This window comes from Crinia signifera, chromosome 3 (genome assembly GCF_055691185.1).
Source record: "Crinia signifera chromosome 3, ASM5569118v1, whole genome shotgun sequence".
Lineage (NCBI taxonomy): Eukaryota > Metazoa > Chordata > Amphibia > Anura > Myobatrachidae > Crinia > Crinia signifera.
Genome location: NC_139219.1, coordinates 124,448,143 through 124,472,460, shown reverse-complemented (window position 1 = coordinate 124,472,460; position 24,318 = coordinate 124,448,143). Strand labels below are relative to the sequence as shown.

The window sequence follows — 24,318 nt, the reverse complement described above, 5'->3', positions numbered from 1 at the left end:
GTCCTCCTCCAGCGACTTCCGGGTTGGCGCTGTCTCTGTGACGGAACTGGCGCAGGTCCGATGGTCGCGATGGTCGCGATGGTTGCCTGCAGGACGTCACTGATTTGCGCTCCCGGCTGCCGGCTACAGGGTCACGTGGGGCGACTGTGCGCTGTAGTGATAAAGATGAATAACATAAACATCTCATTCAATAAAAAAGTGACATAACACTTAGCAACCAATGTTGTGACAAAAAATGCTTCCATATACAAAAAAACTTAAGGGAAACAGTTAACTTTACAGTGAAAAAACTTTTGCTAGGTTATGACTGGTTTGTACAAAGCGAACCATGGTGTAAGACTGCCATCTACTGGGCAGAATGTGTAAATGACACAAATACATATAACGTTACTAGACATACTATCTAAAAAATGCGGACAGCATTAAGGGACTGTCCCTGCGATCTGTGTACACAGATCTACATGTGCCAAAGCAGAGGGCTATTTTAATGCCTGTACTGGTCTACTAACAAATGGGGAATATACTATCAGGTATGGCATGCTCCCATATGGTTAAAGGGCAACATGTGTCTGTACAGGGGCAGACAACTGGGTGCCAATATTAGGTACCCCTATTCTGTAAAGGAGAGAAAAACGGTTTCCACAATAATAATAGAACCCCCTGTGGAAAGTGCTGAAGAGAAAAGTGTAGGTGGGCTGACCACCAGCTATGTTGTGTAAGCCGATGGTAAGAGACTACATCGAAACAGCTGTGCTCTGCCCAACGCTGGGCCGTATTCAGTATACTAGGCACCAGGTCTGACCCAAGAAGGGCCAGTGAAGGATGGGCGGGGTGTACAGGACCTGCAGTTTTATAAGAAATTGTGTAGGCCAAGATTTTCATTGAGCCCTCTAGGTTGTAAGGAGTCTAATTTAAAAATCCATTGGGATTCAAGCTGTAACAGCTTTCTGGATCTATTGCCGCCTCTGATAGAGAACGGTACATGGTCCACTATTTTATACCGCAGGGTCGCCATGCTATGTTTAAATGTGGCGAAATGGTGAGCCACTGGCTGCTCACTTTTTCCGGAAATCAGGGCTGCTCGTATGGCGCATCGGTGTTGGGCCATTCTGACTTTGAATGTACAGTCAGTTTTCCCCACGTAATACAATCCGCAGGGGCAGATGATCACATATACAATGTATTTCGACGTACATGTCAGGGGCCAGCGTATTTGACATTTTTGCCCGGTGTGCGGATGTTGTATGATAGTGCTGGGTGTGAGCGAACTGCACGTAGTGCATCCCAGGCAGCGATAGCACCCATTTGCACGTTGTCTAGTGCCTGGTGGATGGTAATGAAATGCAGTAATGTCTAGTTTTACCAAGCGATCTTTGAGATTACAGCTACGCTTATAGCTTGGCAATAGTCTAGTTAGTTTAAGACTTCTAAGATCCGGGTCTGACGTGATTATGGGCCACCAACTTTTAGCTAGTTTGGTTGTGGCCGTGCTGGACGTACTGTATTCATTGACTTATGGGAGGGCTGGGGGTTGAGTTTTTTTAGGTTGGCTGCTGGTAATCATGGCCAATCTGTCCTGCGAACCTCAATAAGGCCAAAGACAGGGCGCTAGCACAGGACAGATTGGCCATGATTACCAGCAGCCAACCTAAAAAAACTCAACCCCCAGCCCTCCCATGGGTCAATGAATACAGTACGTCCAGCACGGCCACAACCAAACTAGCTAAAAGTTGGTGGCCCATAATCACGTCAGACCCGAATCTTAAAAGTCTTAAACTAACTAGACTATTGCCAAGCTACAGTATAAGCGTAGCTGTAATCTCAAAGATCGCTTGGTAAAACTAGACATTACTGCATTTCATACCCATCCACCAGGCACTAGACAACGTGCAAATGGGTGCTATCGCTGCCTGGGATGCACTACGTGCAGTTCGCTCACACCCAGCACTATCATACAACATCCGCACACCGGGCAAAAATGTAAAATACACTGGTCCCTGACATGTACATCGAAATACATTGTATATGTGATCATCTGCCCCTGTGGATTGTATTACGTGGGGAAAACTGACTGTACATTCAAAGTCAGAATGGCCCAACACCGATGCGCCATACGAGCTGCCCTGATTTCCGGCAAAAGTGAGCAGCCAGTGGCTCGCCATTTCGCCACATTTAAACATAGCATGGCGACCCTGCGGTATAAAATAGTGGACCATGTACCGTTCTCTATCAGAGGTGGCAATAGATCCAGAAAGCTGTTACAGCTTGAATCCAATGGATTTTTAAATTAGACTCCTTACAACCTAGAGGGCTCAATGAAAATCTTGGCCTACACAATTTCTTATAAAACTGCAGGTCCTGTACTGGCCCGTCTTGGGTCAGACCTGGTGCCTAGTATACTGTATACGGCCCAGCATTGGGCAGAGCACAGCTGTTTCGATGTAGTCTCTTACCATCAGCTTACACAACATAGCTGGTGGTCAGCCCACCTACACTTTTCTCTTCAGCACTTTCCACAGGGGGTTCTATTATTATTGTGGAAACCGTTTTTCTCTTCTTTACAGAATAGGGGTACCTAATATTGGCACCCAGTTGTCTGCCCCCGTACAGACACATGTTGCCCTTTAACCATATGGGAGCATGCCATACCTGATAGTATATTCCCCATTTGTTAGCAGACCAGTACAGGCATTAGAATAGCCCTCTGCTTTGGCACATGTAGATCTGTGTACACAGATCGCAGGGACAGTCCCTTAATGCTGTCCGCATTTTTTAGATAGTATGTCTAGTAACGTTATATGTATTTGTGTCATTTACACATTCTGCCCAGTAGATGGCAGTCTTACACCATGGTTCGCTTTGTACAAACCTGTCATAACCTAGCAAAAGTTTTTTCACTGTAAAGTTAACTGTTTCCCTTAAGTTTTTTTGTATATGGAAGCATTTTTTGTCACAACATTGATTGCTAAGTGTTATGTCACTTTTTTATTGAATGAGATGTTTATGTTATTCATCTTTATCACTACAGCGCACAGTCGCCCCACGTGACCCTGTACCCGGGAGCGCAAATCAGTGACGTCCTGCAGGCGACCATCGGACCTGCGCCAGTTACGTCACGGAGACGGCACCAACCCGGAAGTCGCTGGAGGAGGACACGAACAGGACACACAGGGGGCGGGTAAGTCTCCTATAAATTACACTGTATATGTTTGTTAATCGTGGATTCCCTAAACTGACGACGGGGCCCCCGAGCTCCGAAACGTTTTCACTTCTGCACAAGGAATAAAGTTCCTGTTGTTTCACCACTTACATCAGCCTCCGAGTGCCGCTTATTACCGCTGTATATATATATATATATATATATATATATATATATATATATATATATATATATATATATATATATATATATATATATACATATATATATATATATATATACATATATATATATATATATATATATATATATATATATATATATACTCTAATGGGGGACACGGGGAAAATATAATTACAGAACTGTGCAGCACCCAGGCAGCCATTCTGCGGCGCCACATGGTGATTGCACCAGCCAGCACTGTACATATAGAACACATTAGAACAGTACAGGGTACACAGAACTAGACATAACACAATTAAAGCACAATTCTTAGTACACGATACAGCTGAGATATAAGTAAGTGAATGAGAATAGATGCAGGTATAGATTGTAGGTGAGTAAGAGAGCTGTAGTTTTAATGCAAGAAGAGTGCTGTGAGAACAGGAGGGAAGAGGACCCTGCTCTAAGGAGCTTACAATCTAGAAGGAGGGGGAGACAGACAGGTGACATTAGGTATAGAAAGTGCTCCCTGAGGTGCACAGACAGGCACTACCAAGGGAGTGTCGCTAGGAGCTGCCACTTAGAAATGGGGTTGTCAGACCCAATATGCCAAAAACAAGAAAAAAAGAAGTGGCGCTGGTTTGATGAAAAGATGTACAAATATTTAATAACGGTTAAAAATCATACATTGCACAATATGAAAAATAAAATTAAAGAACGGGTGATTAAAAATGAACTGATAAATCTGGACCGGAGGCTGGATTGGTGAGATATATACTGGAAGTAATCCCAATGGATCGTGGAATGTAACAGTAGATGGAGTAAGTCAAGGTGCCCAATGGGCTAATAGTTACCACACAATGTCTCGAGTAGTCCAATCCCAGGTGCACAATTGCGAGGGTGTCCTCAATGGAATGCGGCAGTGGGGCATAACACCTGTGCTGTAATTTACAAACAACATAATACACATCAAAATGTATCGGGAGCAAGCTGTTTATTTGGACAGAGTGCCGGCTGCATTGGATTGTATATATATATATATATATATTTTTTTTTTTTCTTTTTTTTTTCTTTTGTTGTTTAATATGTACTGTGACTTTAATGATTGTCATGACAACCCATAAACAAATCCTGGCTGTTCCTTGAGTAGGACCAATCAGATAGATTTCCCATTCCTGGGACTTTATATGCAGTATGCCAAACTCACAAAAAATATTCATCTGAACACATATATATGAGTAAATATCTGTATCCCACTGGTAACTCTGTTTTCACGCAATCTTTTTTATGCTGGTTATGTTTACAAATTTAAGTGACCTTCTCATCTCTATGTCAGCTACAGACGCTCGCTTGTTATGCAATCAAAACAAGGTCCTACACGCTATTACTATGACCAATCCTCGGATTGCACTAGAATGAGGCCTGGCACGCAAGTCACGTGACCAAACCTCCTACTGATAAAGCCTGAAATGAGGCTTGATACACACGCCGGAATCCCGCACTTCCGGGTTCCAGCTACATGGCACCTAACGTCACGTGACCGGACTTTTAAGACAACTGATTGGACCAGCTGCCGGTTACCATAACAACCATACACAATGTTATGTTAAATCTAGCGTCCTTCAAACCGATTGGCTAATCACTGTCCCCACTTGATTCTCCTGTCAGTATAATTAATATATAAACTATACTTTATAAGACTCGTTTTTAATAAATTTGGTGTGGATTAACCATTTGATATATACTACCATTGTTTGCCTTCTGTTGATACTCATTTTTATATGTATTATGTTGTTTGTAAATTAGAGCACAGGTGTTATGCCTCAATCACCTGTGCAGGGGTATAAAAACCCCAGGGTGAATAGTACCCACTCCACCTTTGAAAAAGCTGCATACATTAAGCAGTGAAACACGTTAGGAGTACCTTCTGGACTGGACCAGTTGACTTATACTGGACCCCACTTCCCTTTCCCCGTGTCATCTGGATCACCATTGTCACTGTTGCCCCGCTCTCCCAGCCTGTCCCCCACCACAGTGGAACTTTTCCATCTCCATCCACCCCACTACTGCTGGTACCATCCCAGCCGGATAGCCATTGTGCAGCAAGTGCAGGAATTGAGGTTGGCCACTTTCATTCAAAAACCATCAAGTCTACCAACCTTAAGGACACCTGCCCCCCACCTTCTTCAATTGGGACTTCTAGCGAAGTGGGAAATCGTGGCTATTTACCATCTTAGCCCCCATTATCATCGGGTCATTGCCTATTGTGGCCCCACTGCCGCATTCCATTGAGGACACCCTCGCAATTGTGCACCTGGGATTGGACTACTCGAGACATTGGGGGAAATTTACTAAAGGAAATTTGTAAAAAAATAGGTGTATTTGTATCCAGAAAAAAAAATTATTTTTGACATTTACTATCCCGAAAATACGGCAAGTCGTATTCGTATTGATGTGCTATCAATACGAATACGACTTGCCGTATTTTCGGTATAGTAAATGTAAAAAATAAGTGTATTTCTGGATACAAATACACCTATTTTTTTACAAATTTCCTTTAGTAAATTTCCCCCATTGTGTGGTAACTATTAGCCCATTGGGCACCTTAACTTACTCCATCTACTGTTACATTCCACGATCCATTGGGATTACTTCCAGTATATATCTCAATAATCCAGCCTCCGGTCCAGATTTATCAGTTCATTTTTAATCACCAGTTCTTTAATTTTATTTTTCATATTGTGCAATGTATGATTTTTAACTGTTATTAAATATTTGTACATCTTTTCATCAAACCAGTGCCACTTCTTTTTTTTTTCTTGTAGGTTACATGAGGTACAGGTAAGGAGACCTGAAGGCAAGAAGTGAGCATGGCAGTGATAGTCAGGATATGAGGCAGCAGGTAGAGAGAAGGGACAAAGCAGTCCTCTCCCTCCTCCTATCCTCTTCTCCACCCTCCACATGCACCCTTGAACCCTAACAGCCCTGCGCTGTGGCCCATGCCACAACACCCCCTGCTAGGGTGGCAGAGAGCATGCAGAGTGAATAGGTATAGCACAGGATTGAGGAACCATGGCTGTGGTACCACAGTATAGTTCAGAAAGACAGTCTCAAAAAAGAGAAAATAAATGCAGAGTTAGGGTAAGTAGTGTTAGAAGCAGGTGTAGAGTGACATATACAATGCACAGAGAACTGATGTGGAATCTAGCACACTGAAATGGTTACAGAGAAAATGTGAGTAGTGATATTAGGGTGTGCAGACTGTTGGTGTTGCTGGATCATGTGACTCGTTGAAGAATGGTCTGTCCTTCTGTTCCTCTCCTGTTTATCTCCAGTGTATCTCCAAAGTTATATTAACATGAAATACTTAACACTAAAAATACTTTACAGCTACAAATGCTATACAGCCAGAAGGCTATGCAGCCTGAAATACACTGATTAAACAGCAATCCACATGCTTGTAATCCCCCTAAACTCCACCCACAACAAATGGTTGATCAAAGGTGTGAACAATATCAGACCACTGCCCCCTCTACTACAAAGAGATTTCTTGCTTGGTTACAGACTGCAGCAGAAATTACTAAACAAAAAATATTCTAAGTTCCGTTTACCTAATAAACTTCAATAAGTGTGTGGAATATCCAGTATATATATATATATATATATATATATATATATATATATATATATATATATATATATATATAGTGCCCATTCTCATACTTAGGGGGAATGGGCACAATAGCTTGGGATCGTGGCTGTGCCTCCTTGGCAGACCAAGGCCTTGGACAAGCCAGGTACTCAGCATTTTGTATTTGTTCACCCTTCTTATTGTCCCTGGATCCATCATGGCAAATCCTACCCAAGTTGCTCTGAGCCTTACTTCACTCTGTCTTATACTCTGAGCCATGCAGCTCATTGGAGAAGAGCGCTGTATTGTGAGTAGAAGGATTTATGATAGGATTCTAGGGCTCCAATACTAACACTAATAAGAGTAGAGGAACTGTTTTGTTCCTTACCTGAGAGGGAAGAGGAGACATCCATCCTGTTAGGAAAGTGATGGTGTTCCTTCCCAGAAACTTTTGAGTGCCTTTCAAATGGTTGCTTTAGAGACAACACATTCCTGTGTTGCTCCTCACCCCCCCCCCCCCTATTTTCTATGTCCATAAATATTTTATTGGTTTCTGATTCCAGGTTCCTACTCATTTATTTTTCAATGGAATGCCAACGTCAGCATTGTGGTAGCAACCATTCCTCCTACTCTTTATATAGGAGTGTGCTATTTCACAAAACCCAGCACCCAAATCAATATTGCTGCATTCCTCAGTGTGTGCTATGCATTTTTGATGACAGCTACATTCCTGTGTATTATTGGTAAGTGAACTTTTCTACTATAGCATAGAACTTGATTTCCTTATTATCAAAATAGTGATGGAAAGTATATATATATATATATATATATATATATATATATATTTATATATATTTATATATTATACCTATACACAAAGGCAGCGCAAACCCTTTGTAGTTTCATGTATGAATAAATACCATTTTATCTAGTATTGGAATATGAGTAACAACGTAAAGGCACACCGGTTTGGACCATCCTATGATGGATCTCAGTCCGTCCACATCCTGCCTCCATCATCCGTCCTTGTCTCTTGCAGTTGGGTTCTCCTCTTGGCTGTTATGTGTCTGACACCGCAGTAAGAATCATTGGAAAGGAAGCACCTGTAGTCACAATTCAGATAAATAACAGCAATGCTCAGCTATTTTATAAGACATTTTTTAAGTAAATAAATAGATCTAGCATAAAGTATGTGTTCTTACTGACAAGAGTACTTATGGGAAAATACATGAATGCAGATAATTTATACAGTTCTATGATAGATAATGATACAGCAGTGACAAAAAGTCTGTACATCCCATTGTAGAACAGCCACTAAAAGCCAGGACGTCTGAAATATTTAACTCATGCAGCGGAACTTACATGTCCAGATGCTCCTTGGCTTTTGCTTATACTGCCTATAATCTTAGACTTTCCTGTAATACCAATGGAGCCACGCTCATCTGAAGCACTGGAGCGCCGAAATGACCCACGGGGACAGGGACGAGCTAGCGTCTAACGTCCATTGCACAAAGTAATGGGCATTAAATCGCGTCTCAGGAGCCACTCTAATGAGCGTGGCTTCATACTGTATGCATGTCAGTTCTTCGTAACAATAAAAACTTCACAAAAACTTGTAAATATTGAGAAAATACTAAGTACAAGGAAGTTAAGTAACCTGTTTTTGTTTTTTTCTCCAGCTGACATGGTGAAACAACAAACTTTTGTGACACCAACTGGTTTGTTTTTAATCTCGATTATACTAATCTATTTAATAACAGCTTTGCTACACCCCAATGAATTCTACTTGCTATTATATGGACTTGTATACAGTATATGCATCCCAAGTGGCTACCTACTGTTAACGATATACTCCTTAGTTAACACGAACATAGTGTCCTGGGGAACCCGTGAGACTGTAGCCCCAATAAATAAAACAAATCAAAGTAACAAAAGAGTCAAATACCAGAAGACATGTAATTGCTTTTGCTGGGAAGTTGAAGTACAGTTCCATGACAAGAACTGTGAGAATAATATGGATAAATCAGATATAAACGAAGTTGATCCTACAGTTCAGCCTCAAAGGTAATGTGTGACAGATGTTATCTAACAGCAGTTTGCTGAATTTGATGAAAGTGTGTGTTTGTCTGACAAAGTCCATGATATGATGTTATGCAAGAACAAATAATCTTACTTCATGACACTAATTCAGCTGGAGACTTCATAAGCTATTTGACTTTGCTTGAAGTATGGCTCTTAAACATCTATCAATTAGTTGTTGTGTTGTTAAGCATCATTTGGTTACATAGACCCTCATACTGAATCTAATGGTTAGTGGAATCTGAAAATGTTCCTTTTTTTGAAGGAGATGCAGAGATTCCCACCCTTATATCAAATCTTCTGATGATTTTCAGAGGTTACATTTTGCACTTACTGAATCAAGTTAATATTAGTCTATGGTTTATACAGTATGTTTGCATTATGTTTCCATTTTTTTTAACGTTTGCCAGATGGCGCCCCAACAATCGGGATATTGACTGTCAATACACAGACATCAGAGTCCCAACTGTACAATTCCCAACTTACAGGGGCTATTCTCCCTTATGGGGGTCAACGAACCCCATAGAGGGAGAAGAGAACCTGTGATGAGCCACCAAGCCCGTAAAGGGCTTCTCTACGCTCGCCCCCCTGTCGGAGAACCAGTAGTCAGGATTCCGATATCAGTTCATGACCGTTGGAATCCTGACTGTCAGAGCCACATACCACACCCATTGTTTAACTACTCTATTCCGGCTTTGTTGGGTCATATTCATAGATAAGTCTTTTTGGTCTTGTACTACTAAAATTATGTTTCTACAGTATGCCACTGGAAACCATGAAGTATTATTGTGACTGTGCACAGCTCTATTAAACATTATTTGTGTTATTCCTACTTTTTTTAGTGACCTAGCCAAAAATGATTTAGAAGACAAAGAAGATATTTCTTATGAAGAAAGTAAGTTGGATGAAGTGACAGCTATTTTTTGTGAATAGTTTATTATAATTTAATGCTGCAATATTATACTGTAGGAATAAAAAAAAAATGTAACTTCTATTTCTGGAGATTTAGAGCCTGATTCAGTTGTGCAATGGGTGAACCGCGCAACTGCACAATAAATCCTGTGTAAGCACTAGCAGTCTCCTCATAGCCTTCTGCTTATATATAAAGGCAGTTGTGGATTATTAAATAGACAGTGTCTAGAAAGACAGTCAATAGATTGAAAGCAAAAGGTCGACAGGATCAAAAGGTAGACATGAAAATGTCAACATAAGTTTGTTTTTAATTGTATCAAAGTTGGCACCTGTCAACATGGACCCTCAATTAGTTTAATGTGTACCATTGCCCCGCTTTACCATTCTTAATTGTAGTCCACATGGATGATGAAGAATTTAATTATTTATTAACAGTTTCTCATATAGCACGCACATATTCCGCAGCATTTTTTTTACAGAGAATACTAGAACATTCACATCAGTCCCTGCCCCAGTGGAGTTTACAATCTATATTCCCTACCACATGTACACACACACACACACACACACACACATTCTTTCTAGGGTTAACTTTGTTAGGAGCTAAATAACCTACCAGTATATTTTTGGATTGTGAGAGGAAACCGGAGTACCCGGAGGAAACAGGAAACCCACGGAAGTACAGGGAGAATATACAAACTCTGCACAGTTAGGGCCATGGTGGGAATTGAACCTATGACCTCAGTGCTGTGAGGCAGTAATGCTAACCATTACACCATAATTTGAGTGCCTAAGTCTTTGTGAGAGATGTTCAAAATATCCGCTAAAAATACCAGCAACACTCACATTTGTCAAAGAAAAAATGTTGTGTACAAAAAGATTATACTGTATTTCCTATATAATGTAAACAATACAGGTCATTATGATCAATAAAAATGTTTATTTGGCATTTTTCACACCTATTTTGACAAATTCACTTGGTACTCAAAGGGTTAAAATAAAAATATTCAGGTTGCTTGGCCTCTGCGCACTGACCGCCGTTGTGCGGGGTTAGCTGCTTCACTCTCCGAGTGACCAGTCCGGTTGGGGTTTGAGCAAGTATTTAATGTGTCAAGTGCAGTGCTCTACCCCTTCTAATTGAAAAGGTGTTGGTGCGGTTTGTGGATTGATGGATGAATAAATGAATAAATGGGCAGGTACTGCTGTGCAAATATCTTTACTTGGTTAAAGGGGGGTTTCTTACATACAAAAATGGGTGCAGGAAAATATACATAAACAAGGCTGGTATGATACAGTAATGCAGGTATATTTTCTTACAATACACTAGTATCACAGTAGTTCTGACTTCATTGAGTCTGGATTAAGGTGGGTAAAATGGGGGTGGTGGTGGGGGGTCTGGGGTTGGGTGCCTGTCCGATAGGGATGGTCCAGGGGGGTAGCTGGTACAAGTGTCTCGAAATTCCCTTGGCTGCGGCGTCCCGCTGTGCCACGTCCCGGATGCTGTGCTGTTGCTGGCCGGTTTGCAGTGGTTGTTGGCTCCTGCAGCGGGTTAGGGGCCGTCTCGGCGGGTGGTACTGGCGGACGTCGCTGGGGTGGGGGTTGGTGGTGGCAGACCTGGGCGCTCCTTATGCCCTCCCTCCCGTACAACCGACATCGCAGGTGTCCAGTTGTTCACGTATCCCTTTGCCGTCTGACGCTGTGGGTGGGGGGACGTGGGGCGTCTGACAGGGGCCGTGGGCAGGTGGAGCTTTTGATCGCTCCTCCCTGCCTTGGTGCCTTGTCTACGGACCTAGCCAACTCACCTCCTCCTGGTTCCGGCGCTGGTCCCTTGTTCCCGTCTAGGCGCGCTGGCTGCACGGTAACTGTGCCGCGGTCTCTCAGATGCCGTCACTGCTCAGCATCCCGTTCGTACTTCAGTGCTCCGGTGGCTTCCCTGGTGTTCACCTTCGGTTTTGGGGATTGGTTGGGGACGATGTGGCTTGGTGCTTCTTACTCCAACGCGTTTCGGCCTGGTGTTGGCCTTCTTCTAGGGAGATTTACAGTCTGTGAGTCCCATCCCATTTATGTTTATGTATATTTTCTTGCACCCATTTTTGTATGTAAGAAACCCCCCTTTAACCAAGTAAAGATATTTGCACAGCAGTACCTGCCCATTTATTCATTTATTCATCCGTCAATCCACAAAGCGCACCAACACCATTTCGATTAGAAGGGGTAGAGCGCTGCACTTAAAATAAAAATAGAAAAACTCATGTCAACCTTTTCATGTGTCCTTTTGACCATGTACACCTTTTTCCTTGTCAAACATTTTCATGTTGACCTTTTGTCCCTGTCGACCTTCTGCCCTCTTGACCTATTGCAATTTCGACCTTTTGGTGTCAACCTATTGACTTCCTATCTACACACTGTATCTATCAACCATATAATCTGTAATCTATCAACCATAACCAGGCAATGCCAGGCTTTAGGGGCCCATTTATCATGCAATATTTGCGGCTAAATCCCAGAAAACACACGTTTTCGGGGTTTAGCCGCAAATACTAAGTATCACCTAAATATATTAAAGGGGACCGCAGCAGGGATCTCTGATCCCTGCTGCGATCCCCCCCTGCAGCGCCGCCGGCCGCATCCCCCATAGGTTTCTATGGGGGATGCGAAGCTGCCCGATGTATTAACATCGGGCAGCCCGACATCGCAGCCCTGGGCTATCGCCATTCTAATGTGGCGATAGCCCGTTGTAGCCTATGGCTACATATCGCACTGCACGTGTGGCAGTGCGGTCAGCGGGGTCGCGGGGGGGTCAGCGCATAATGCGCATGCGCAGACCCCCTGGCTTCCGGGCCAGGGCTTCGCAGGGACGGGCTCCTTTCGGTGCCCTGTCCCTGGGCCCTCAAACTTGATACATTCAGGTGATGTGATCGCATTTTACAATGCGATCCTGGGCGGTAATATTCTGCCCAGATCGCATTGTAAATGCGATCTTGATAAATGCGCCCCATATACAGTAAAAGGAAATTTGTAAAAAATAGGTGTATTTGTATCCAGAAATATACTTATTTTTGACATTATGGGGGAAATTTACCAATATGAAAAACCTAGTTTTTCGTATTGGTATTTTCCCTACGACTGCATACGACTGTTTAAGTCGTATGCAAAGTCGTGTTCCGGAGGATCAGTTACAAAGCAGTCATATACGACTGCTTTGTAACCCTCCGATGGTGTAATGATTCGTATTAGCGGCCGTATATACGGCTGCTAATACGAATTATTTCTAGCAGTCTGCACGGATCAGTCAGATCCGTGCAGGCTGCATGGTGTAAAAAAAATAGAAAAAAAAATAAATTAAAAAAAAAAACGGCGTGGGGTCCCCCCCACAGCCGAAACCAGCACCAGGCTGACAGAGCCTGGAGCCGGTAATTAAAAATCAGGGAACCCGACAAATAGGGGTTCCCCGATTTTTAACAACCAGCCCCAGGCTCCTGCTCTGGGGCTGGTTCCCAAAATACGGGGGACAAAATGACTAGGGGTCCCCCGTATTTCAAGAACCAGCCCCAGGCAAAACCAGCCAGCGGGTAATGCCACAGCCGGGGGGAGACTTTTTATGCAAGTCCCCCCGGCCAAAGCATTAACCCTACCGACCAGTCAGCCTGGCCAGGGGCCCTGGGGGAGTGGGGACCCCCCCAATAAAGGGGTCCCCCCCCTCCAGGACTTACCTGACCAGGCTGAAGCCTGGTGCTGTCCTCGATGCCCCTGGGCGGTGGGCATCGAGCTGATGGTTTTGTGTAAAAAATAGAATAAAAACCATTGTTTTTTACTGTGGCACTACAAGTGCCAGCAAGCCTCCCCAGCAAGCTGGGACTTGGATAACCACAAGTCCCAGCCTGCTGGGCATTAAAGGGCCCGCTGGGTCTTGTAGTGCCACCGTAAAAAAAATAGTTAAATAAAACACACTGACACCCGTTTTAAATAAAAGTTTAATACACACATTACATACATACTGATACTTACCTTTCTTGATCCCGTAGGTAGCCCTGGTCCTGATGTCCTGTGTCGTCCTCCAGGTCCATGTCGGCTGTCTGCGTCGTCCTCCAGGTCCATGTCGACGGTCCGTGTCGTCCTCCAGGTCCATGGCGGTGTCCGGGTCCGAAGAAATCCATGTTGGAGCTGTGGAAGGAAATCCTACTCACCTGTTCCTGCGCTGAAGAAGTCTTGTCTTGATCCGACGTAGTCCAGGTAATCTTCCTGCTGTCGCCGGTCCCCGCTGTCTCCGCTGTCCGTGCATCGCGCTGAGGAGAGATGCTGAAGTTTCATATTCGGCGCCTCTCCTCAGACTGAATTCTATTGGCCGCCTAGCAGGCCAATCAGGAGCCGAGAAAGTCGGCTCCTGATTGGCCTGCTAGGCGGCCAATAGAATTCAGTCTGAGGAGAGGCGCCGAATATGAAACTTCAGCATCTCTCCTCAGCGCGATGCACGGACAGCGGAGACAGCGGGGACCGGCGACAGCAGGAAGATTACCTGGACTACGTCGGATCAAGACAAGACTTCTTCAGCGCAGGAACAGGTGAGTAGGATTTCCTTCCACAGCTCCAACATGGATTTCTTCGGACCCGGACACCGCCATGGACCTGGAGGACGACACGGACCGTCGACATGGACCTGGAGGACGACGCAGACAGCCGACATGGACCTGGAGGACGACACAGGACATCAGGACCAGGGCTACCTACGGGATCAAGAAAGGTAAGTATCAGTATGTATGTAATGTGTGTATTAAACTTTTATTTAAAACGGGTGTCAGTGTGTTTTATTTAACTATTTTTTTTACGGTGGCACTACAAGACCCAGCGGGCCCTTTAATGCCCAGCAGGCTGGGACTTGTGGTTATCCAAGTCCCAGCTTGCTGGGGAGGCTTGCTGGCACTTGTAGTGCCACAGTAAAAAACAATGGTTTTTATTCTATTTTTTACACAAAACCATCAGCTCGATGCCCACCGCCCAGGGGCATCGAGGACAGCACCAGGCTTCAGCCTGGTCAGGTAAGTCCTGGAGGGGGGGGACCCCTTCATTGGGGGGGTCCCCACTCCCCCAGGGCCCCTGGCCAGGCTGACTGGTCGGTAGGGTTAATGCTTTGGCCGGGGGGACTTGCATAAAAAGTCTCCCCCCGGCTGTGGCATTACCCGCTGGCTGGTTTTGCCTGGGGCTGGTTCTTGAAATACGGGGGACCCCTAGTCATTTTGTCCCCCGTATTTTGGGAACCAGCCCCAGAGCAGGAGCCTGGGGCTGGTTGTTAAAAATCGGGGAACCCCTATTTGTCGGGTTCCCTGATTTTTAATTACCGGCTCCAGGCTCTGTCAGCCTGGTGCTGGTTTCGGCTGTGGGGGGGACCCCACGCCGTTTTTTTTTTTTATTTATTTTTTTTTCTATTTTTTTACACCGAAGCCTGCACGGATCTGACTGATCCGTGCAGGCAAAAACGCAAATACGACATGAAAATGGTGTTCTATTTTCCTGTCGTATTTGCGTGGGTGTTTTACACCACTAAGCAGCCGTATTATCCATACGGCTGCTTAGTAAATCAGAAACCACCATTCTTTTGAATGGTGATTTCTGTCGTATTCTATCGATGGTGTAGACATTCGTATTTGTAACTACAAATACGAATGTTCCATCTTTAGGACTACGAATTGTTGTATTTTTGGGATTGTAAATCCCGAAAATACAAATTCGTAAAAAAAAGGTGTATTTCTCCCTACGAATACACCTTTTTTCTACGAATCCATTTTGGTAAATGTCCCCCAATGGGGGAAATTTACCAAAATGGATTCGTAGAAAAAAGGTGTATTCGTAGGCAGAAATACACCTTTTTTTTACGAATTTGTATTTTCGGGATTTACAATCCCAAAAATACAACAATTCGTAGTCCTAAAGATGGAACATTCGTATTTGTAGTTACAAATACGAATGTCTACACCATCGATAGGATACGACAGAAATCACCATTCAAAAGAATGGTGGTTTCTGATTTACTAAGCAGCCGTACTGATAATACGGCTGCTTAGTGGTGTAAAACACCCACGCAAATACGACAGGAAAATAGAACACCATTTTCCTGTTCTATTTGCGTTTTAGCCTGCACGGATCAGTCAGATCCGTGCAGGCTGCGGTGTAAAAAAATAGAAAAAAAATTAAATATTAAAAAAAAAACGGCGTGGGGTCCCCCCCACAGCCGAAACCAGCACCAGGCTGAAGGAGCCGGGGCCGGTAATTAAAAATCAGGGAACCCGACAAATAGGGGTTCCCCGATTTTTAACAACCAGCCCCAGGCTCCAGGTCCGGGGCTGGTTCCCAAAATACGGGGGACAAAATGACTAGGGGTCCCCCGTATTTCAAGAACCAGCCCCAGACCAAACAAGCCAGCAGGGTAATGTCACAGCCGGGGGACACTTATAATATAAGGTCCCGCGGCCAAAACATTAACCCTACCGACCAGTCAGCCTGGCCAGGGGCCCTGGGGGAGTGGGGACCCCCCCAATAAAGGGGTCCCCCCCCTCCAGGACTTACCTGACCAGGCTGAAGCCTGGTGCTGTCCCCGGTGACCCTGGGCTGTGGTCACCGGGCTGATCTTGGTGTAAAAAATAGAATAAAAACCATTGTCTTTTACTGGTGAACTATGAGTCCCAGCAAGCCTCCCCCGCAAGCTGGGACTTGGAGAACCACAAGTCCCAGCCTGCGGGGCATTAAAGGGCCCGCTGGGTCTTGTAGTGCCACAGTAAAAGAAAGAGTTAAATAAACACACTGACACACGTGAAAAATAAAAGTTTAATACATACATAACACATACATACTGATACTTACCTTTCTTGATCCCGTAGGTAGCCCTGGTCCTGATGTCCTGTGTCGTCCATGTCGGCTGTCTGCGTCGTCCTCCAGGTCCATGTCGACGGTCCGTGTCGTCCTCCAGGTCCATGGCGGTGTCCGGGTCCGAAGAAATCCATGTTGGAGCTGTGGAAGGAAATCCTACTCACCTGTTCCTGCGCTGAAGAAGTCTTGTCTTGATCCGACGTAGTCCAGGTAATCTTCATGCTGTCGCCGGTCCCCGCTGTCTGCGCTGTCTCTGCATCGCGCTGAGGAGAGATGCTGAAGTTTCATATTCGGCGCCTCTCCTCAGACTGAATTCTATTGGCCGCCTAGCGGGCCAATCAGGAGCCGAGAAAGTCGGCTCCTGATTGGCCCGCTAGGCGGCCAATAGAATTCAGTCTGAGGAGAGGCGCCGAATATGAAACTTCAGCATCTCTCCTCAGCGCGATGCAGAGACAGCGCAGACAGCGGGGACCGGCGACAGCATGAAGATTACCTGGACTACGTCGGATCAAGACAAGACTTCTTCAGCGCAGGACCAGGTGAGTAGGATTTCCTTCCACAGCTCCAACATGGATTTCTTCGGACCCGGACACCGCCATGGACCTGGAGGACGACACGGACCGTCGACATGGACCTGGAGGACGACGCAGACAGCCGACATGGACGACACAGGACATCAGGACCAGGGCTACCTACGGGATCAAGAAAGGTAAGTATCAGTATGTATGTGTTATGTATGTATTAAACTTTTATTTTTCACGTGTGTCAGTGTGTTTATTTAACTCTTTCTTTTACTGTGGCACTACAAGACCCAGCGGGCCCTTTAATGCCCCGCAGGCTGGGACTTGTGGTTCTCCAAGTCCCAGCTTGCGGGGGAGGCTTGCTGGGACTCATAGTTCACCAGTAAAAGACAATGGTTTTTATTCTATTTTTTACACCAAGATCAGCCCGGTGACCACAGCCCAGGGTCACCGGGGACAGCACCAGGCTTCAGCCTGGTCAGGTAAGTCCTGGAGGGGGGGGACCCCTTTATTGGGGGGGTCCCCACTCCCCCAGGGCCCCTGGCCAGGCTGACTGGTCGGTAGGGTTAATGTTTTGGCCGCGGGACCTTATATTATAAGTGTCCCCCGGCTGTGACATTACCCTGCTGGCTTGTTTGGTCTGGGGCTGGTTCTTGAAATACGGGGGACCCCTAGTCATTTTGTCCCCCGTATTTTGGGAACCAGCCCCGGACCTGGAGCCTGGGGCTGGTTGTTAAAAATCGGGGAACCTCTATTTGTCGGGTTCCCTGATTTTTAATTACCGGCTCCAGGCTCTGTCAGCCTGGTGCTGGTTTCGGCTGTGGGGGGGACCCCACGCCGGTTTTTTTTTTAATTTATTTATTTTTCTATTTTTTTTTACACATTGCAGCCTGCACGGATCTGACTGATCCGTGCAGACTGCTAGAAATAATTTGTATTAGCGGCCGTATATACGGCCGCTAATACGAATTCCTACGACATCGGTGGGTTACAAAGCAGTCGTATATGACTGCTTTGTAAATCCCCCTCCGGAACACGACTTTGCATACGACTTAAACAGTCGTATGCAGTCGTAGGGAAAATACCAATACGAAAAACTAGGTTTTTCATATTGGTAAATTTCCCCCTTACTATCCCAAAAATACAGCAATTCATATTGGTATTGATAGCACATCAATACGAATACGAATTGCCGTATTTTCGGGATAGTAAATGTCAAAAATAAGTGTATTTCTGGATACAAATACACCTATTTTTTACAAATTTCCTTTAGTAAATTTCCCCCAGAGTTGGGAGGAAAATGGAAGTAAATTACTCAAAGAAAACACCAAAAGTGTATATCCATAAATAACAGAGGGGTAGATTTATTAAGCTCGGTGAAGTCATAAAGGGGGAAATTTACTAAAGGAAATTTGTAAAAAAATAGGTGTATTTGTATCCAGAAATACACTTATTTTTGACATTTACTATCCCAAAAATACGGCAATTCGTAGTCGTATTGATGTGCTATCAATACGAATACGAATTACCGTATTTTCGGGATAGTAAATGTCAAAAATAAGTGTATTTCTGGATACAAATACACCTATTTTTTACACATTTCCTTTAGTAAATTTCCCCCAAAATGTCTGTTTTTTTTCTCTGGCCAATCAGCTCCTATCTGTGAAGTTACAGGCTTGGTTTGAAAAATCACAGGTAGGAGCTGATTGGCAGGTGATAAAAACCAGACACTTTGGGGGAAATTTACTAATATGAAAAACCTAGTTTTTCGTATTAGTATTTTCCCTACGACTGCATACGACTGTTTCAGTCATATGCAAAGTCGTGTTCCGGAGGGTCATTTACAAAGCAGTCATATACGACTGCTTTGTAACCCTCCGATGTCGTATTCATTCGTATTAGCTGGCCATATATACGGCCGCTAATACAAATTTTTCTAGCAGTCTGCACAGATCAGTCAGATCCGTGCAGGCTGCAGAGTGTAAAAAAAAATAGAAAAATAAATAAATATTTAAAAAAAAACGGCGTGGGGTCCCCCCCACAGCCGTAACCAGCACCAAGCTGAAGGAGCCGGGGCCAGTAATTAAAAATCAGGGAACCCGACAAATAGGGGTTCCCGATTTTTAACAACCAGCCCCAGGCTCCTGCTCTGGGGCTGGTTCCCAAAATACGGGGACAAAATGACTAGGGGTCCCCCGTATTTTAAGAACCAGCCCCAGGTAAAACCAGCCAGCAGGGTAATGCCACAGCCGGGGGGAGACTTTTTATACAAGTCCCCCCGGCCAAAGCATTCATCCCTACCGACCAGTCAGCCTGGCCAGGGGCCCTGGGGGAGTGGGGACCCCCCCAATGAAGGGGTCCCCCCCCTCCAGGACTTACCTGACCAGGCTGAAGCCTGGTACTGTCCCAGATGCCCCTGGGCGGTGGGCATCGGGCTGATTCAAGTGTAAAAAAAAAGATTAAACTATTGTTTTTTACTGTGGCACTACAAGTGCCAGCAAGCTGGGACTTGGAGAACCACAAGTCCCAGCCTGCTGGGCATTAAAGGGCCCGCTGGCACTTGTAGTTCCACAGTTAAAAAAATAGTACAATAAAAACAAACTGACACAATGAAAATAAAAGTTTAATACATACATTGCACACATACTGATACTTACCTTTCTTGATCCCGTAGGTAGCCCTCTGTCCTGGTGTCCGGTGTCCTGTGTCGTCCTCCAGGTCCATGTCGGCGGTCCGTGTCGTCCTCCAGGTCCATGTCGGCGGTCCGTGTCGTCCTCCAGGTCCATGGCGGGGTCCGGGTCCGAAGAAATCCATGTTGGAGCTGAGGAAGGAAATTCTACTCACCTGGTCCTGTGCTGAAGATGTCTTCTCTTGGTCCGCCGTAATCCAGGTAATCTTCACAGCTGTCGCCGGTCCCCACACTGTCCGCATCGCACTGAGGAGAGATGCAGAGATGTTTCATACTCTGCGCCTCTCCTCAGAATGATTTCTATTGGCCGCCTAGCGGCCAATCAGGAGCCGACTTTCTTGGCTCCTGATTGGCCGCTAGGGGGCCAATAGAAATCATTCTGAGGAGAGGCGCCGAGTATGAAATATCTCAGCATCTCTCCTCAGTGCGATGCGGACAGTGCGGGGACCGGCGACAGCTGTGAAGATTACCTGGATTACCGCGGACCAAGAGAAGACATCTTCAGCACAGGACCAGGTGAGTAGGATTTCCTTCCACAGCTCCAACATGGATTTCTTCGGACCCTGCCATGGACCTGGAGGACGACACGGACCACCGACATGGACCTGGAGGACGTCACGGACCGCCGACATCGACCTGGAGGACGACACAGGACAGCGGACACCAGGACAGAGGGCTACCTACGGGAACAAGAAAGGTAAGTATCAGTATGTGTGCAATGTATGTATTAAACTTTTATTTTCATTGTGTCAGTGTGTTTTTATTGTACTATTTTTTTAACTGTGGAACTACAAGTGCCAGCAGGCCCTTTAATGCCCAGCAGGCTGGGACTTGTGGTTCTCCAAGTCCCAGCTTGCTGGCACTTGTAGTGCCACAGTAAAAAACAATAGTTTCATCTTTTTTTTACACTTGAATCAGCCCGATGCCCACCGCCCAGGGGCATCGGGGACAGTACCAGGCTTCAGCCTGGTCAGGTAAGTCCTGGAGGGGGGGGACCCCTTCATTGGGGGGGTCCCCACTCCCCCAGGGCCCCTGGCCAGGCTGACTGGTAGGTAGGGATGAATGCTTTGGCCGGGGGGACTTGTATCAAAAGTCTCCCCCCGGCTGTGGCATTACCCTGCTGGCTGGTTTTGCCTGGGGCTGGTTCTTAAAATACGGGGGACCCCTAGTCATTTTGTCCCCCGTATTTTGGGAACCAGCCCCAGAGCAGGAGCCTGGGGCTGGTTGTTAAAAATCGGGGAACCCCTATTTGTCGGGTTCCCTGATTTTTAATTTCCGGCCCCGGCTCCTTCAGCCTGGTGCTGGTTACGGCTGTGGGGGGGACCCCACGCCGTTTTTTTTATTTTCTATTTTTTTACACTAAAGCCTGCACGGATCTGACTGATCCGTGCAGGCTTAAAGCAAATACGACAGGGAAAGCAAGGTGTATTTTCCTGTCGTATTTGCGTGGGTGTTTTACACCACTTAGCAGCCGTATTATCAGTACGGCTGCTTAGTACATCAGGAACCACCATTCTTTTGAATGGTGATTTCTGTCGTATTCTATCGATGGTGTAGACATTCGTATTTGTAAATACAAATACGAATGTTCCATCTTTAGGAATACGAATTGTTGTATTTTCGGGATTGTAAATCCCGAAAATACAAATGTGTAAAAAATAGGTGTATTTCTGCCTACGAATACACCTATTTTTTACGAATCCATTTTGGTAAATTTCCCCCTTTATCACTTCACCGAGCTTAATAAATCTGCCCCAGAATATGCATACTGTATTACTATGATCAGTTCACAAATGCTGCTAATTTAAGTTACGCTTCTTTAGACTTATAGTCTATGCATGTGCATGGTAAATTCACACAAAATCGGCATCAGGACCTTAGAATTTAAATTTTGAAAAATGTACTGTTCAAATTAAGTTTGCTTCAACCAGGGCCGGTGCTAGGGGGCTCGGCACCCTCCTGCAAACTATAAATTTGCGCCCACCCAAGCTTTACAGAGGGACAGCGCACACCGAAAGAAAAATGTGTGATCTCACAAGGAAGGGGAATGGGCACACAATAGTACTCCCACTCCAAATTACACCACATAGTAGCACAATTTTGGTGCCATGAGTTAAAAAAGAGTGAGAGTTCACGCCGTAGGCGCACGCAAAAATGTAGGGGCGTGGCTTCATGAGGAAGGGGCTTGGTCACATAAAAGTACCAATTACACCGTAATCCCCATAACACATTATGCTTCACACCTCAATGCCCATTACACATTATACCACACACAGTAATGCAAATTCTACATTATGCCACACATAATGATGCCCCTTACATAATATGCAGCACAACATAATGCCCATTACACATTATACCACACACAGTAATGCAAATTATACAATATGCCACACATAATGATGCCCCTTACATAATATGCAGAACACCATAATGCCCATTACATATTATGCCACACACCCTAATTCCCCTTACAAAATATGCCATGCACCATAATGCCCATATGATATTGACACACATTATGCCCCGAGAACTCCTGCATATGCCCATATTTGAAGGGCTGCTTATTCATAACGCCCACACCAGTTGCCAAAAGTAGTTGCTCTGCTTTTACATAGTGCTCACACCAGCTGCCGACATTAGAAGCACTGTGTAACCATATGACCACACCAGTTGCCGACAGCAGTAGCGCTGCCTATACACATGCCCACACCATTTGCCGACAGCAGTGGCACTGCCTATACACATGCCCAGACCTGTTGCCAACATTAGTAGTGCTGCGTAACCATATGCCAACAATAGTTGCCGACATTAGTAGCACTGCCTATACAAATATGCCCACACCAGTTGCCGACATTAGTAGTGCTGCCTACACACGTGCCCACACCAGTTGCCAACAGCAGTAGCGCTGCCTATACACGTGCCCACACCAGTTGCCGACATTAGTAGTGCTGCTTCACCATATGCCAACACCATTTGCCGACATTAGTAGCACTGCCTATTCAAATATACCCACACCAGTTGCCGACATTAGTTTAATTTTCTTTTTTAACTACATTGCATTACATTCAAATCATATATCATATATTTAATACATTTCCCCCCATACCCCCTTCCCCTAGCTGGTTGACCGGTCCACCTCGCCTTTTCTCTCTTTTACCTACATCTGTCCTATAGTATCCCTTTTGGGTATCCTCTTCAACTATGTACTGCTTTGCCTATTTCTTACCCAGTTTATCTTACATGTTTTTCATTTCCAGTGTTTAAGTGAAGTGTCCTGTTTTTCTTTTCAATCATATTTTAAGTGCATAGTGCCTTTTTACTAGGCATTCGTGATATTTTTTAACTCATTCGTAAATGCTAACGATTACTTTTTTAACAATTATTTAAAGTGCAATATGCAAATATATTGCCTCAGTAAATAGGCCTATAAGCCTAAGTGCAAAAAATACATTGTACAGGTGTATTATACCCTTTCATTAGTTTACATGAGGAAAGTGTTTTTTTTTTTTTTATAATAATTAAATAGTTGAATTTAACTTAAGTTAATTTATCAATAAGTGTTGTTTCCCTATCTAAATTACCTATCTACCATTTAACTTCATGTTATGTGTTTACTATCCACTGGGATAGAGCTCGGACCATCGATGCCATATTTTATGGTATTTATGCATCGTATTCCTACTAGTATAAAGATATTTTTCATGCTTGAGTGTATAGGTCACCAGTGCTTTCCAGCATTCTGGACTCGGGCCATTACTTGCCATCCAATTTCTGGCAATGATTACTTTGGCAAGAGCACATAGTTTTGTTATATACTGCCTGTCACCGGGCTCTAGCTGCCGCAAATCGACTATATTAAGTAGACAGCCTCTTGAAGACAGTACTGCTCTTGGTATTCCTGAATCCACAAGTCTGAATTACTTCCGCCCAGAATGCAGCCACCAATTGGCACTGCCATAAAAGATAAAAAAAAGGTGCCTTCATACTGTTTACACTTCGGGCACAGTGTGGATGTGCGTCCGTTGAATTTGGCCATACGAGTTGCTGACATATAGACTCTATGCATTATATTGCACTTGTTGTACCCTCAGGGCATTCGTGGCCTGAGCAATATTAGAGACCGCAAATCGCCAGTCTGTCTCCTCAATTAGCCCCACCTCCTGTGCCCATTTATGCCTCAAGGCTTCCATTCCATCCTGACCCTTATCCTGGTTAAGTCTCTTGTATAATCTACTAACTAATTCCCCCCCCCCCCCCCCCCGTCTAACCCAATTATTGTTTTTATTGGGGATTCAACTAG

The 24,318-nt window shown here is 44.8% G+C and overlaps 1 protein-coding gene across 1 annotated transcript in view; it reads left to right on the top strand.

Moving 5' to 3' along the window:
- Nucleotides 1-24,318, top strand: part of LOC146062909 (chitin synthase chs-2-like) — a 99,072-nt gene that overhangs the window by 39,431 nt on the left and 35,323 nt on the right. Inside the window, exons 10-12 of the mRNA XM_083174918.1 lie at nucleotides 7,517-7,696; nucleotides 8,633-9,017; nucleotides 9,875-9,927. Of these exons, the coding sequence (XP_083031044.1) occupies nucleotides 7,517-7,696; nucleotides 8,633-9,017; nucleotides 9,875-9,927 (618 nt within the window). The remainder of the gene's footprint in view (nucleotides 1-7,516; nucleotides 7,697-8,632; nucleotides 9,018-9,874; nucleotides 9,928-24,318) is intronic.